This window comes from Biomphalaria glabrata, chromosome 1 (genome assembly GCF_947242115.1).
Source record: "Biomphalaria glabrata chromosome 1, xgBioGlab47.1, whole genome shotgun sequence".
NCBI lineage: Eukaryota > Metazoa > Mollusca > Gastropoda > Planorbidae > Biomphalaria > Biomphalaria glabrata.
This window is the reverse complement of record NC_074711.1, coordinates 41727282-41744977: the sequence shown is the minus strand read 5'-3', so window position 1 is coordinate 41744977 and position 17696 is coordinate 41727282. Positions and strand designations below refer to the sequence as shown.

Here is a 17696-nt window from a genome sequence, read left to right as displayed (position 1 = left end):
TGATAGGCTCATCTCACACACACTGGAAGGTCTAGTGAGTTCTGGACCAGAGAAACACATTTTCTCAGTCTATCATTCTGTGAAGACCAGTGTTTCCAGACCTTTAGTTTCTCAAGTAGCAAACACCTTCCAGTCCTTTCTTTCACAAATATAGACACAACCATTTTTTTTTCAAACAATTTTTCCACAAAAAATTTTTTTCTGTAAAATATCACTACACTAGCCAAGTTGCATCAGGGCTTTGGTTGGCCAAGTGGCACCAGGAATTATGTTATCCAAGTAGCACCATGGCTTTGGTTGGCCAAGTTGCATCAGGGCCTTGAGTGGCCAAGTTGCACCAGGACTTTGGATGGTTAAGTTGCACCAGGGCCATTGTGGAACAAGTAGTACAAGGGATTAAGTTGTCCAGAATAAACAAAATATATAATAATGAAAATGTCTGTCTTACTAGAAATCTTGTCAAACTCTCCTTAACTCTTTTCTTTTTTTCTAAATTAAACAATTTTGCTGATGCAGACATATTTTTATTATAGTAGTTACATAGCACAATCAAACAAAACCATTGCTTGATAAGAAAGTGTTTGAGAGAAGATGACAAATGATGTCTATCCATTATTACATTAGCATGCCAGAGCTCAACACATACATTTTTTTGTTAATAAACACTGAGGGTGGGGGGATCTATCATGGTCCAGGGTCTAATGGGTGGACACATAAAATAAAACAAAGGTAGAATGCAACATGCTGACCACTCACATGCTCAGAGAGTTTCATTACAGAAAGGAGAGAAGACAAATTGAACAAGTCCAGGAGGGGAGGGGAACATCACTTGTCTAAAGACTAATGCGGAGACTTGTTTTCTCAAACTACAGCCAGACAATGTGAAGGCTTCCATCCATTGAACTCTCCTGGGGCATGTGCAGCATTACTTGAAATGGATTTGATTTCCCGTGGGATACTTTTTAATGGCATAATGGCTCATTTACGCACATCCTTCCATTAGGAAGCCAAAGAAAAACAAAAGCTTCTTTAAGATTCATTAACAGCACATCAAACAGCAATTCATCACACACATCCATCATGTGACATTAATACATATAATATCAAAGATCTGATCCCCTACTCTTGGTTCACTGTTAGAACATGTCTTAATGTAAAGTACAATTTACCATTACAATGAATCAAGGAATGTTTTAATGACACACCAACAGTATATGACACACTCAACAAACATGGAACCCAGAATATAAAATAAAAAAACCCACAATAAATTGACATCAACAAAGGCATCAAGTGATAGACAATAATGAAAAACAGTTAACACTCACTTGTATACATTCACATATTATATATAAATATATACACTTACACACACATACATATAAAACATACGTACTTGCTAAGGGATTTTTTCTCTTGAAGTTAAGAGGCCCACCTTTGTCCCGGCGGCCCACCAGAGGACTATGTGTTATCATGGCTCTCCGAACTTCCTTTTTCTGCTTGAGAGCAGACCGCAGCTTTAGGATATTGGACTCAGAGGCTGAAAAATGAGAAATGCTTTGTATGCTTCCAAGGACAGGTGAAAGCAGAAAACATGCAACAAGCTCAAATAGACTACAAGTCAGATTTCTTAACAAGTCAAAAATTACTGGCTCCTAACTAAGATTTTTGTTTTGTTTTTTCCTTGAAATGTGTGATTACCAAAAATCTGTGCACTACTCAACACCAATCACTGAAGAGACAGTAATGTGTCTCATGCCATGTATGACCATGGAAGAAGTTTAAAGTTCAACTCTACAGTTAGTGTTCATTTCTACTTAGTTGGAACATCATCAACATCCAAAATCTTATCCAAAATATTTTCCTTAAAATGATCTCAAATGTTACAGAAGATTAAAGAAGTCATTGAAAATCCTCATCTCTTGGACTCCTCTATATTATTGCAGCACACCAAGGATGCTAATGTATTTCTATGAAGTAGATCAACTTCCAACCCAATGAAATGCAGATCAAGTCAGTTGACATAAAACACTAGTTGATCTGACTGGACTAACAAAGCAAACTAGTCAAAACTTTGGTTGAAGTTAAAAAGTGATTGTCAAAGAAAATTTGAACAGAGACTATCATATTAAGAGGTAAACATACAGTCAAAACTTGTTATATCAAACTTCATGGGTCAAATGGTCAACTCTACCATTAATGCAAGCTAACTATCTGACTCTATCCCCTAAACAAACATTTTTATATAGATCTTGGCAGAATCGACAGAAAAAATGAGAACATAGTTAATGTTAAATTTCAATTAGAGGTTCATTTCGACTCAGCTAGCACATTATACCAACTGTAGAAATATACTCCTGATCACTTTTCAATTACTTTCTGCTTCTGGAGTTGAAGGGATGACCCAAAATCATGTAAACATTTATTTTCCTTATTCATATGTACTGCCAAATGTCTACCAACAGGTGACAAAGATTTTAAAACATTATTTTGCAGCATCCTATTCAAAAACAAGCAAATTAAAACTTTGAAATAGTTTGTTTGTGTTTATTAGTCAGACTTCAAAAATAAAATAAACCAATGATCAGAACAACAGACTTCTAAACTTAATTTTCAGTTGGCACTTAAAGAGACAACCATTCATAAGCATGGGAAACCCACTATTATTATGTCTAATATAACAAGATTTGAATCTAGGTGTCAATGTATTGTAGATAGACATTCCAGTCAAACCAAACTCAGCTAGATGCAGCACATTTGTTAACACAACTCATTCAATACAAGCAAGGGGGAAAAAACATGCAAAACTAGAGCTGAATAGTTCAACAGTCTTCTGCATTCCTTCTTCTCATCTATCTGTACCACCTTATTATTAGGTTACTACTATGATAAGCATGCCTGAATATTTCTACTAGCCTAGACATCATAAACAATCCAGAGGTCTGTAGCAGAGGCAGTCAACATGAGATGAAAGCCAACTAGCAATTCAACAATGATGTTTTTGTTCATTCATGTACTGTCTGGCTATTTATTCCTCAATTTTGATATTAAACTGTATGAAGTCTATAGAGATAGTCTGGCTCTAGCCACATGTAGTTTAATGCTAGACTCCTTGTGCAGAGGACACTACACTCTAGCCAGTCTTACCTGTTTTTCTCAATGGGAAGTCATCTTCATATTTGGCCAGTAGATGGTGGGCATAAGGTGGAGACAAGTTGAGTGGCGGAGAACCCTGGTCTAAGGATGTGGTGTTGGTCACCCTACAAAAGTAAAGTCAACCAATGTTACAATAGACTTAAGGATGTTAGGTACTGCTTAGTTCTATGTAGACCCTGGCTAACAAAGATAAACTGACTAACCAATGTGGTCTGAACTGTGGAGGGGAAGTGTTGAGATCTTTGACTGCTTCTCTGTGCTTCTTAGTCAGGACAAACTCCTGAAGTTTTAATTTCACAGCAGAAGAAGCTATTGCACCTGGCAATGTGATGGCATAGAACATCAACCGGAGGCAACCAATTTAATCAATAATACTAAACAACCAAAAAAAAAAAGTTGTGTAAGCTACAATTCTAAAAGAAATAGTTAAAGTCTTAAGTTGAAGATTTTGTTTCAAACAATCTCATTCTAAAAAAGTTATCTGGACTAGACTTAAAACACAAAGCTACTTTTGAATGTAGGTTATATTTAATCACTTTGATCAGCATGGAACAGTTTAAAGATTTATTTAATAGTTTAAAAAAAAAAAAAAAAAAAAAAAAAAAAGCTCTGTTTCTATTCACAAGGGGAGCAGGGGGCACCTGATTGTTATACCCAAGTCTGAAGGTACAAGAGATGAGGAAGCCTCTCACTTACTTTCCTCTTCTTTTGTTTTATTTTTGATGTGTTGCAGTTGCTCATGTTCAAACATTTCCTTCTCCATTCTCTGTTGTTCCAGTTGTTTCTGTTCCAGAAATACCTGATCACAGAGGAGTAGCTTAGAAATAATCCTCAATTTTAAGACTAGAGAGTGGCTTAACTAGAGTTTAAAAACAGACTAATCCAGAAGTACAGTGAGTGGGTAGGACATATTTCAATGGCAATGATTAGAGTCTTCTAAAGATAACTAGAAAATATATAACTACATTCTAAACAATACAGAGACTTATAGAAAACTTTTTTTTAAAAATGTGCCTTTTTTCCCCCCTTGGAAATGCATCCTGTATAAAATCTAATATCATCATGTACTTATTGCTCACGTCAAAATTGATTATGCACTAATGTTATTTAAATGTCTAGATAAATTTTACATAAATGCAATGTTTCTCAAACTGAGGGGCCTGAAGTCATGCCAAGGTGTGTGTGAAGTCTGTGTTATTTTTTCCCAAGGATAGTTAATCTTTCGTATTAGCATTGTATTATAAATCCAAATATTGAAGTATTACCGATGTTTAATACATTAAATTAGTAAATTAAATATCATTGTATCATTCATCTTCTAAGTAGAACCTTTTATACTGTTTTGCAAAAAGTGTTTGCAACAAGAATGGTTCAAAAAGCTCTGTTAAAGAAGACATTTTAATATGTCTTGGCCAATGAGATAGATTCTAGCTGTCTTTCCTATGTGTCAGGACTTTCAATGATGTCTGAGTGATGTCCACTATTAACATCTGACACTGCATTAATGAACTGCCACACAGTGTGTTTGGTTCACAGCTTCATTTAAACAATATGGCGTCCAATTCATTATTAGCAACTATAGAGCTGTAATTGTCTACAAACAACAGAAGATGGACTCACAAAATGTGACCTAGCTACTGTGAGAGTCTTACCTGGATATGTTCTTGAACCTGTTTCTCATGCTGTTGTTGTAAGAGCTGCTTGTGACGTAAGTACTTCAAACAAAAAGCAAAACAAAAAAATGAAAAAAAAAATGTGAAGAAAAATGGTTTGGGAAAAATCCCAAAAAGCCTGTTTTCTGAGTGCCCAGCGTAGGCATCCTGTGGTGGAGGGTACCCAGGCCTTAAGGCATCTTGTGGTGGAGCCTGAACAAGCTAATTTAACACAGTGCAGGGCAGCACTGTTCAGACAGTGCAGGGCAGCACTGTTCAGTTGGTTGTTACTGTGCACAGTTTAGGCTGAACATAGACTGCTCACTGCTTCAGGAAGAAGAAACTTTTTTTTACTGTACCCCAAAGTTCCATTTCAACAGGTCTGGGAAGCCATACCCATGGAGTGCTCAACAGTGCTATCTAAAAGTATGAGCAGTTCAACAAACCAAACACAACAAAACACAACCAGATAACAAAGAGACTTTGTGTTATCACACAAACTCATGAATTCGACCCATGGGCAAGGAACATTCAAGCCATATTCTTGTTTTTGATTCTCTAAAGTAATCATATATCAAATAATCATTTTTTAAATTTAAAAAATGCTTGTATATTTGATTTTTAAAATTAAACAGTTCACTTTCAGAAAAGAAAAAAAATTAGCAAGATCTGAAATATCATGACATTAGATTTTCAATTTCTATTCTGGTTGATGTGATCTCAACAGAAAGGATGGACAGACCAAACTAAAAGCAGCTTTTCCCCCTTTTGGGCTGCTAAAATGGAGAATAATCTAATGAAATATCTTTATTCTCTGCAAGAGAAACTGAGCAGTGGAGCATAATGCCACCAATCAGTGGTTCCAGAATCATTTCCTGACCTAGGTTGTCAGTACAGATCTGTACTAGCAGGTGCAAGCTTACATCTGTGCTGAACAATTCTGACCATACAAAATTCTGGTCAATATAGATAGAAGAATGATTTTAAGACCGTGATGCCCAAAATATAGCCCTCAGGCAATGGGGTTCCATCCAGCTGGCATAATGTCGTAAAAAGTGTAGAAAAATCTTTATCTATGTTAGGACCCTCAATTTTTCTCTGATGGATTGGTACCATGACCTTAAACATTAGTGTGTTTATTATATGGGACTCTGAATGTAGAATCTACCAAAAGTGAACAAATCTTTACTTTTTTTGTGTGTGTGGAACATGATAATAAGCCAACATACTTGAGTTATAAAGAAAATGAGGCTGTTTTAAAAAGCCACAAATAAAAGATTGTTGAATTACGCCTAGAGATTGGAGGATCGATGGGAATATTTATTTAATTAATGTAAGTACAAGATCCATGGGTTTCTAGTCAATTAGTTTTAGGTCAATTTCATTTAGTTTTTATACTTTTCCGGTCATGTGGCCTGTGACACGAGTGTTGGAAATTAAAACAGCCCGCAGGTCGAAGTAGGTTGGACATTACAGTCTTAAGACAACCTAAATTTGTTATGCTGATTGTGTATAATTGTATGGAAATTGCTATTAACAAGAGAGAAACAATGCAATAAAGAAAGAAACAAGAAAGCGAAATGCTAAAATTTTTTTTCCAGCTAGACTCAATGTGTTCTTTTTCATGTGACATAGTTTCTAATTTAAATGGCTTGTATTTCATTTCTCTATTCGATTTGTATTGTACATAGTATATATATACAGTATATATATATATATCTTATCTTATCTTATATAATACAGACGTTACTTCAAAAAAGAAGATGATTACGTCCTACGCGTCATGCATTTAGTCATGCATATTAACCAATGACTTAAATTCTGCCAAGTCACTGGTTTTCCTGGCTAGCTCAGGCAACCCATTCCATCCTCTAATAGCACTAGGGAAGAAGGAGTATTTGTACAAATTTGTCCTAGCATATGGGACGAGGAATGTGCCTTTATCTTTGTGTCTTTCAGAGTATTTTATTAAATTTTGTTTTTGAATTTGAAGATTATGGTTCAGTGTTTTATGTATAATTGCTACTTTACTTTTGAGTCTTCTGTCCTGAAGGCTTTCTAAATTTAGTGATTTTACTAAAGGTGTTACTCTAGTCAAATGTGAATATTCGTTTGTTATGAATCTCACTGCTCTATTTTGTGTCTGTTCCAGTTTCTTAATGTTTTCTTGAGTTGAGGGGTCCCAAACGGAGGATGCATATTCTATTATTGGCCTAACCAAGGTTAAATAACATTTGAGTTTTATGTTCTTATTTGATTTATAGAAATTTCTTTTAATAAACCCTTATGCTTTGTTGGATTTTTTTATAGTTTCATCAATATGGGGATTCCATGAAAGTTTTTCATTTATTATAACACCTAGGTATTTTGCGTTTTTAGTCTGTGTTACTGGTTTGCCATGAATAAGATAAGTGGAATTAATTTGTTTTAGTTTTTTTGTTACTCTTAACAACTGACATTTTTCTGGGTGGAAAGACATGCTCCAATTTGATTCCCATTCCTGTAATTCATCTAATTCTCTTTGTAAAATATCTGTGTCTTGTGTTGTTTTATATATTATGCAATCGTCTGCAAATAATCTGACTTTTGTTCCTGAACTAATGCAATTTGGTAAATCATTTATGTAAATTAAAAATAGTAGTGGACCCAAGACTGTTCCTTGAGGTACACCTGAGTTTACTGTTATCGGTGTTGATTTAGAGCCATTTATTATTACAGTTTGTTTTCTCCCTATCAAAAAATCTTTAATCCACTGATGCAGTGGACCATTAATGCTGAAATATTTTAATTTTTTAAGCAAACTATGGTGGTGAACTTTGTCAAAAGCCTTGGAAAAATCTAGTAAGATAGCATCTATTTGTTCACTATTATCTAAACCTTTTGAAAAATCATCAATTAGTCCTATTAGTTGTGTTTCACATGATCTATATTTCCTAAAGCCATGTTGGTATGGGGTGAGGACATTATGTTTGTCTAAGTGGTTTATGATGTTGCTACATATTATGTGTTCTAGGATTTTACATGTGATGCTGGTAAGTGATACTGGTCTGTAGTTTCCTGGGTCAGATTTTTCTCCTTTTTTAAATAGGGGGGTGACATTAGCTTCTTTCCAGTCCTTTGGTACTCTGCCCTGGTTAAGCGATGCCTGAAAGAGTATTTTGAACACTGGGGCTAGCTCATTGCTTAGTTCTTTGAGTAATCTAGCTGGAATACCATCAGGTCCAGACGCTTTATTTGGTTTGGTGTTGGCTAATAGTTTTAGAATTCCATTTTCATGTTCTACTAAATCTTCTATGTTGTCATATATAGTTTATATATAATGCAAATGAAATAGAGAAATGTAATACTATTCAATCAGCTAAAAGTGCATGTTAACAGGCTGTGAGATCAAGTAACAATTGCACATTTTAGAGCACTACAGAACCAATTAAAGAAAACAATGCCATTCAATAACTGTCAGTGATAAATCCAAACAGACTGATACCTTTAATTAACAAAAGATTGATTACAGCGCTAAAAGTTTAACAATAAAACTATTTTATTCTCATTAAATCAATGTAATTAATCTAGTATTCTACTTGACATTTTCTGTGAGCATATCTCAATCAATCTTAGAACAGCCACTCTATCCATTTCCAAAGGTATCTAAGATACAAGAGTGAGCAATAGAGATCTATTTAGTCTCTTAAAAGGCTAAATGAATCAAAATTCAATGTATGTCAATCAAAGGATCCCTCTTGTTCAAGGTTAGGGTAGGCTAGCAGTAGGAGAAAAAAAAAAGTCATGCCTTGACATCTAAACATTTGTTTCATCTGTAAAATACAATACAGATATTTCAGATTGAAACAATCTACTTCATGAGTTCCAGTGCCAAATGAAAAAAACAACAACACCAAAACCCAAATGCTATTGTGTATCATAAGCCAGGTAAAAAGGGGGGAGGGGGACTAAGATGACATCTACAGCCAGGTAAAGAGGGGGGGGCTAGATGACACAGAGTGCATTGCTGCCAGTGACCCCATCCTCCCACACCCAGCATGTATGTATGTAGGTCAAGACAAGAGTGTAGGCTGTACACAAAACATCCATTTTCTTTCTTCCAATGCAGCTCTCTCTCTCTCTTTTTACCTTTAGCATGAAATAGTTGACATTTTTACACAGTGACTGGAAAACATCTATATTCTATACACTTCTGTTAGAGTAAGACTCAGGGTTACACACAGGAAGGAAGCATTGACAAACACAGACTAAAATATCATTTTAACATTGTTCAGTATTCCTTGAAGAAAACAAAAAAATTGTTGCCCTATTTTATGGAGACTTTGCCATTTAGTTTAATATCCATAGGCTATACTACATAATTCAAGCTAGATCTAATACTATGAGATAACTAAAATCATGGGGATTCAACAATGACATGACGTTTCTCTATGCTGCTCTCACTGGGCAAGGATTCTAGAGATACATATTGAAATATACAATACAACAATCAAATACAATCTATGTTTAAAGTATGCATCAAACTGACATCTATTTCCTTACAGATATTGGTAGGTGCAACATGAATTACGAAAGTGTAAACACTATAGCTAGTTATTACTGTCAGTGTTGTTGAATCTGGACTGTATGACTACACTATCACAGTTAGCTCACAGAATGAACTAGAAAAACATATATTTTATAGTGACAACAACAATTTCCTAGCAATTATTACTTCAGATAATCCAGGCTAACAGTAGTGGTATCACAAAAAAATGTATAAGATTTTTGAAGAATCAGTCAATGAAATGACTCTTAAGACACAATGAGCTCACTTGATTTGGCTGTTTAGTCTTGAATTTCCTCCTTGGTGCTCCACGATGGAACATAAAGATGGCTGCAAAATGCAATCTTCCCTTTGAACAGATGATTATATATTTAATGGGCAGATAAGCCTATTAGGGTCTTGTCTGTAATAGCCCTGAGTTGTTGTTTTTTGTACTTTCCCCTAGCTGTGGGCAAATTGCCTATCCCCATGAGAAGTGATCACATGTTAGTTCTTAGCAATCCGAGCTCTGCATTACTTGAGAGAGATTGTATTGAGAACATCCTACAGTTCCTCCTGTGATTTAGAAAGTTGGCCCTCAGACATACAAATATGTTTTTGTATCAGATATCATAAGCCAAGTATTATTACATACAAAGAAATTGAAGTACTAGTCCCAAAAAGTCTAACTAAAGAATTCCAGAGCTACCAATGTTTGACTAAATGAAGTTTACCTTAGTGTGTTCTTGGAGCTGCTTCTCATGTTCTTGCTCCAGCTGCTGTCTCTGGTGTTCATACTGTTCCAACAGCAAGTGTTGTTGTAGCTGTTGTTGCTGTTTTAAGCAATTCAATTGTTGCTGCAGCTGTTGATCTGTGATTCGATCTGAAAAAGAGTCAAGACAGTAACAAGACTTGAACTCCACATTCAATATAAATAATGGGAGAAAAAAAAAACAGTCAACAACAGATACCAAGACTTAATGAGGATCATAACATTCTATACAAACAACAGATACCAAGAATTAATGAGGATCCTAACATTCTATACTGTCAACAACAGATACCAAGAATTAATGAGGATCCTAACAGTCTATACTGTCAACAACAGATACCAAGACTTAATGAGGATCCTAACATTCTATACAGTCAACAACAGATACCAAGACGTAATGAGGATCCTAAGTCTATACAGTCAACAACAGATACCAAGACTTAATGAGGATCCTAACATTCTATACAGTCAACAACAGATAGCAAGACTTAATGAGGATCATAACATTCTATACAAACAACAGATACCAAGACTTAATGAGGATCCTAACATTCTATACAGTCAACAACAGATACCAAGACGTAATGAGGATCCTAAGTCTATACAGTCAACAACAGATACCAAGACTTAATGAGGATCCTAACATTCTATACAGTCAACAACAGATAGCAAGACTTAATGAGGATCATAACATTCTATACAAACAACAGATACCAAGACTTAATGAGGATCCTAACATTCTATACAGTCAACAACAGATACCAAGACTTAATGAGGATCCTAACATTCTATACAGTCAACAACAGATACCAAGACTTAATGAGGATCCTAACAGTCTATACTGTCAACAACAGATACCAAGACTTAATGAGGATCCTAACAGTCTATACTGTCAACAACAGATACCAAGACTTAATGAGGATCCTAACATTCTATACAGTCAACAACAGATACCAAGACTTAATGAGGATCCTAACATTCTATACAGTCAACAACAGATACCAAGACTTAATGAGGATCCTAACATTCTATACTGTCAACAACAGATACCAAGACTTAATGAGGATCCTAACATTCTATACTGTCAACAACAGATAGCAAGACTTAATGAGGATCCTAACATTCTATACAGTCAACAACAGATACCAAGACTTAATGAGGATCCTAACAGTCTATACTGTCAACAACAGATACCAAGACTTAATGAGGATCCTAACAGTCTATACTGTCAACAACAGATACCAAGACTTAATGAGGATCCTAACATTCTATACTGTCAACACTTCTGTTCCATCCATTAAATAGAACAACAACAAAACAATGCCTGAGTCAAAGTGTTCTTAGAACAGAAGCACAAGAAGTGTTAAGACAGAGATGTAAGCAATAATAACCTTGACTCAAACCTATTGGAAGGTATGTAATCCAATCAAACTGAGCTACCCACTAAGTAGGTGTGACATAATGCAGTCACCAAGTCTGTTTTGAAATAAACATTCCAACATATTTACTCAACTCAGGTTGACACAAAGAATGTAAACTATTAGAACTAGCTTGCTGTACTAGACAAACAAACAACTCTTATCTTCCAGTTCAAAGAATGAAAGCAGTCTCTAGTACTTAGAGCTACCTAGCCTGTGTAGTAGACAAACAAACAACTCTTATCTTCCAGTTCAAAGAATGAAAGCAGTCTCTAGTACTTAGAGCTACCTAGCCTGTGTAGTAGACAAACAAACAACTCTTATCTTCCAGTTCAAAGAATGAAAGCAGTCTCTAGTACTTAGAGCTACCTAGCCTGTGTAGTAGAGTCCACCAATGAACATTTCTCTCTTTCATTTCTCAGCTCACACTAAACATACAATCTTAGCCCTAGCATTAAACCAAGATTCTAGGCTAAACATGGATCCTTAGTCCTAGCAAAACCAAACAATTGTCTACAAAACAATCTGATAGCAAAATGTCCTGTCCGTAGAAACTGGGGTCACAATTTACATGTGTGTGCGTGCATGTGTGTGTATATACTTGTGTATTCCCAGATAAACTCTCCCATGACGTAAAACTGGGGCGTGGCTAGATCTTATCTATTTTGTTCTCTCTCTCACAATTCAGAAACAAACTCAAATGTTGACTTACTACTTTTCAATTTCACGGCAACACAGAAGGAAAAGAAAAACAACTCCTGGCATCTATTTAGATATTAGCATGAGAAACACATTCATACAAGTCCACGATTTGACTTAGTAGTCCATGGTCAAGACCAAAAAAAATGAGCGTGTTTAACCTTTCCACTGGTTAAAGTCATAAATATTTCTAGACTGTCACAGCCACACATTTAGTCAGTGCACTTGCGTTTCACTCAAGTTAGAAAACTGAAAACTTGACAAACCAGCAATGTAAAACGTGACTAAGTTTGTTAACTTGACAAACCAGCAATGTAAAACGTGACTAAGTTTGTTAACTTGACAAACCAGCAATGTAAAACGTGACTAAGTTTGTTAACTTGACAAACCACCAATGTAAAACGTGACTAAGTTTGTTAACTTCACAAACCACCAATGTAAAACGTGACTAAGTTGGTTAACTTGACAAACCACCAATGTAAAACGTGACTAAGTTTGTTAACTTGACAAACCACCAATGTAAAACGTGACTTAGTTGGTTAACTTGACAAACCAGCAATGTAAAACGTGACTAAGTTGGTTAACTTGACAAACCCCCAATGTAAAACGTGACTAAGTTTGTTAACTTGACAAACCACCAATGTAAAACGTGACTAAGTTTGTTAACTTGACAAACCACCAATGTAAAACGTGACTAAGTTGGTTAACTTGACAAACCACCAATGTAAAACGTGACTAAGTTTGTTAACTTGACAAACCACCAATGGAAAACGTGACTTAGTTGGTTAACTTGACAAACCAGCAATGTAAAACGTGACTAAGTTGGTTAACTTGACAAACCAGCAATGTAAAACGTGACTAAGTTGGTTAACTTGACAAACCACCAATGTAAAACGTGACTAAGTTTGTTAACTTGACAAACCACCAATGTAAAACGTGACTAAGTTGGTTAACTTGACAAACCACCAATGTAAAACGTGACTAAGTTGGTTAACTTGACAAACCACCAATGTAAAACGTGACTAAGTTTGTTAACTTGACAAACCACCAATGTAAAACGTGACTTAGTTGGTTAACTTGACAAACCAGCAATGTAAAACGTGACTAAGTTGGTTAACTTGACAAACCAACAATCAACTATGTAAAACTTAAAAAGTTGGTGGACCTGACATTACAAACCACCAAAGTAAAACGCGATTAAGTTGGGTGAGTTGGATTAGGCCACCATTGTAAAACGCGATTAAGTTGGGTGAGTTGGATTAGGCCACCATTGTAAAACGCGATAAAGTTGGGTGAGTTGGATTAGGCCACCATTGTAAAACGCGATAAAGTTGGGTGAGTTGGATTAGGCCACCATTGTAAAACGCGATAAAGTTGGGTGAGTTGGATTAGGCCACCATTGTAAAACGCGATAAAGTTGGGTGAGTTGGATTAGGCCACCATTGTAAAACGCGATAAAGTTGGGTGAGTTGGATTAGGCCACCAATGTAAAACGCGATAAAGTTGGGTGAGTTGGATTAGGCCACCAATGTAAAACGCGATAAAGTTGGGTGAGTTGGATTAGGCCACCATTGTAAAACGCGATAAAGTTGGGTGAGTTGGATTAGGCCACCAATGTAAAACGCGATAAAGTTGGGTGAGTTGGATTAGGCCACCATTGTAAAAAAAACGCGATAAAGTTGGGTGAGTTGGATTAGGCCACCAATGTAAAACGCGATAAAGTTGGGTGAGTTGGATTAGGCCACCATTGTAAAACGCGATAAAGTTGGGTGAGTTGGATTAGGCCACCAATGTAAAACGCGATAAAGTTGGGTGAGTTGGATTAGGCCACCATTGTAAAACGCGATAAAGTTGGGTGAGTTGGATTAGGCCACCAATGTAAAACGCGATAAAGTTGGGTGAGTTGGATTAGGCCACCAATGTAAAACGCGATAAAGTTGGGTGAGTTGGATTAGGCCACCATTGTAAAACGCGATAAAGTTGGGTGAGTTGGATTAGGCCACCATTGTAAAACGCGATAAAGTTGGGTGAGTTGGATTAGGCCACCAATGTAAAACGCGATAAAGTTGGGTGACTGATCACCGATGTAAAGAGCGGCATGTACTCAGTCTATTGCAGAAAAAAAAAGAGAATCAGCTAAGAATGTATAGTTGATGGGAACTCTTTGATAAGAAGCCATAGACTGAACTTCCACTAGACCAGTGAGAACAAACTGTTCTAATTCATGTTGAACCGACTACGAAGTCACGTGACCTTCACTATACACTCAAGTGAATCATTGACTAGGAGATTACTCCTAAAAATAGCCCAGTGCATATTTCAGGTAGATCTAGGAAGAAACCCTGAACAGGACAAGGTGCCCAGCAACACGTCTTCACGCTGGAGATAGCCAGTCTACTTCTCGGCTGGCGAAATTGGCTTAGCATTGCCTTCATAGAGGAACGATATCAAATACATTCTGAAGCTTCCTGCGCGTGTATGTGTTGGCGATGTTTTCTAATTGTTAGTAATAGTAGCCAACAGTGATTGCAATAGTAGTTACAACGCCAGCAATAAAGTGCCTATACTATGAGGAGGAGATCTAACCGATAGTTCAGTACAGACAAGAGATCTACTGCTGTTTCTAGTCACATTCTAGCCACTGAAAGTGAGACACTATGTTCTACGTGCCTACATCGGACAGACTCTTGACGGTTGAAATCTCCCAGTGCCATTGTCTATTCGGCTCATCAAATGAGTGTTAATGAACATACTCCCTATGTAGTTCAGGACCCGGGGGGGGGGGGGAATGGTTTCGAACTCGGAACCATCGAAACGACAGTCCAGAGCGCACACCGCAAAACGAGGTATTTAAAAAAGAAACTGAAGGTAGAGGATGAAATCGAAACTGTTTTCAAACAAACCTGAGGCCCCCCAAAAAAAAACAAAAAAAAAAAAAAAATTAAGATTAGTTGGCATGTAAATAGATCAAGTTTATCTTTACATATAGCGTCTGAACACACGTGGACACTCAATGACGTTATACTGAAATGCGTGAACCGTTTCGTATTATGTCATTAGTAAATGATAATGACAGCAAATCCTGAACGTGTTTGTATTTGACGCCAATGGGGAGCAAACGACGTCATGGCGGAGGTATGCACGCTACAACTAAGTTTGGACTCGGGAGAGAGAGAGAGAGGGTAGTCACCTCAACAACACATACATGACTCTGTCATCTCCCACGTTCAGCACCAGGCCCCACTACTATCGTGTAGGTTAGTCACCCCGAGACGTGACTTTTGGGAAACAAATGAAAGGACATAACAAGTAGATTCTGAACAAAAAGGTGACCAGGAATTGGTGCTAGACATGTCACACCAATGAAACAGTTGACTCCACTCCACTAAAGTGTTTCCAATGACTCTAGCTAGAGAGGCACATTTAGGTAGATATAAGTGGAAGATATCAACACAATGAAGACAACAAAGGGATTTAAAAATCTGAAAAGTTCAAGGCAGAAAACAATGGTTGGAATTTGATTTCAAATGTGTATCCATCGGCTCCTAATCTATCACGTTCGGAAGCCGCTTGCTGCCAGTTGCTCCTATGCCAGATAGAACAACCTGCTGCTCTGTAACAGGTCAATACAAAATATTGAACATTGGAAGATAGCATCGTGATGTCCTCTGAGCCGGCCTGCAGGACCAAGTCAAAACAAGGAAGTTTGGGCCACGAAGTCTTCATCAGCATTTTTCAGTCTTTGAACATTTAGTGCAAGCAAATGTTTGCTTCTGGAGCAAAGATGAAACTATAAATACATTCACACGACGACACAAGTTTATACACCATGCAGATGTTTAAGTCAATAGTATAGACAGAGTACAAGTAATTGCCATTCTCTAATTGAAACCAAAATAACTTCTAAGAGACGCCAAATGAAACTACAAAAAGCTGGACTATATATTACAATGATTGTTTTTTGATCCTACAAGTTGACTCATTGACAAATGAATATACGCGTGTGCAATCATATCCAGCCCCATTGGCATAAAAAGGAAGAAAAACAGAGCGGCTAAATGAAGCAGTCCTTGTAGGCCCTCTGATGGTGTAGGAATGTTGCCATGGTACACAGCCCCCCAGGAGAGAAGCCGACAGATGTGTCTTCATTGGGACACGATCAAAGGAGACTGCAGCACCACAACTCTTTGGGGACAGACTAGGGTCACTATTTTGAATGGTTGCTGCATTCCGGAACAATTAAACTTGTTCATTTTTTTTTTTGTTAAGGAAAATAAGTCTTGTGTTGGGTAATAGTTTTCATTACCAAGTCAAATTTTGTGATGACTTTTTGAGTCCAGCTAAGTTGTTGAATAAGAACGTCAAACAAATATCATTCATCCATTGCACCTTTGATAATAAAACGTGTTTTGAAGTAAGATGCTCTGATGAAAGAAGGTACATTTCTATTCTAAAATGGTTTATTATGTATCAGGTGCCACTTTGAAGTAAGATGCTCTGATGAAAGAGGGTACATTTCTATTCTAAAATGGTTTATTATGTATCAGGTGCCACTTTGAAGTAAGCACAACATCAACAAAAGTGTGAGGGTATCTAGACTAAAGAACATGTAAGCTACAATGTGATCTCACCTTTCCTGGCCAGCTGCTGTTGGTAGCTATTCACCTCCATGACAGTCTCGTGCGGGCTGACTGGATCTATGTAAGGGAGACCAGTCAGTAAATACATCATATACAGATAAGATATTTTCATTAAAAATACAAAAAAACAACACTTTTTTTAAAATACAAAGCTTCTATTCAATCTAAACTATCAATAATACATTTATGCCATTAGAAATATTGTATTAATTGTTTTTGTATAGCGTAACTTCTTTGCTTATAAAATGCAGACAGTCCCACATACACTGATGTACACATCAAGCTCACTCGGTCTAGACACAATACTATCATGCATACATAGATGTACACATCAAGCTCACTAGGTCTAGACAGAATACAGTCCCACATACACAGATGTACACATCAAGCTCACTCGGTCTAGACACAATACTATCATGCATACATAGATGTACACATCAAGCTCACTAGGTCTAGACAGAATACAGTCCCACATACACAGATGTACACATCAAGCTCACTAGGTCTAGACACAATACTATCATGCATACATAGATGTACACATCAAGCTCACTCGGTCTAGACACAATACTATCATGCATACATAGATGTACACATCAAGTTCACTAGGTCTAGACAGAATACAGTCTTAGAGAGACAATGCCATTAATAAGGGAATAAAATGGTTTCTTCTTGTCTTTTTGCATGGCACAGACAAAATACTAGATCTCTAGGGGAATAAAGATTTCGTTTTATTATTCGAAACTTGTGTAATTTTAATCAGTTTATCTCACCGGGGATTTAAGTCTTTTTATTCCCTTCCGACTCCCCAAATTTGATGTGAAACCAAAATAA

The 17696-nt window shown here is 36.6% G+C and overlaps 1 protein-coding gene across 9 annotated transcripts in view; it reads right to left on the bottom strand.

The window, feature by feature from the left end:
* The window catches only part of LOC106080080 (histone deacetylase 4-like), a 90574-nt gene that overhangs the window by 24351 nt on the left and 48527 nt on the right, over positions 1–17696 (bottom strand). For 5 of the 9 annotated variants that reach the window (XM_056037095.1, XM_056037087.1, XM_056037099.1 and 2 more), the window contains 7 exons: positions 16854–16919; positions 10068–10216; positions 4809–4871; positions 3853–3955; positions 3360–3474; positions 3148–3260; positions 1397–1540 (listed from right to left, as the gene is read on the bottom strand). In XM_056037095.1, the coding sequence (XP_055893070.1) occupies positions 1397–1540; positions 3148–3260; positions 3360–3474; positions 3853–3955; positions 4809–4871; positions 10068–10216; positions 16854–16919 (753 nt within the window). Of the gene's footprint in view, positions 1–1396; positions 1541–3147; positions 3261–3359; positions 3475–3852; positions 3956–4808; positions 4872–10067; positions 10217–11892; positions 12090–16853; positions 16920–17696 lie in introns of those variants that run through there. The other 4 variants (XM_056037104.1, XM_056037105.1, XM_056037102.1 and 1 more) reach the window with 3 other exon arrangements.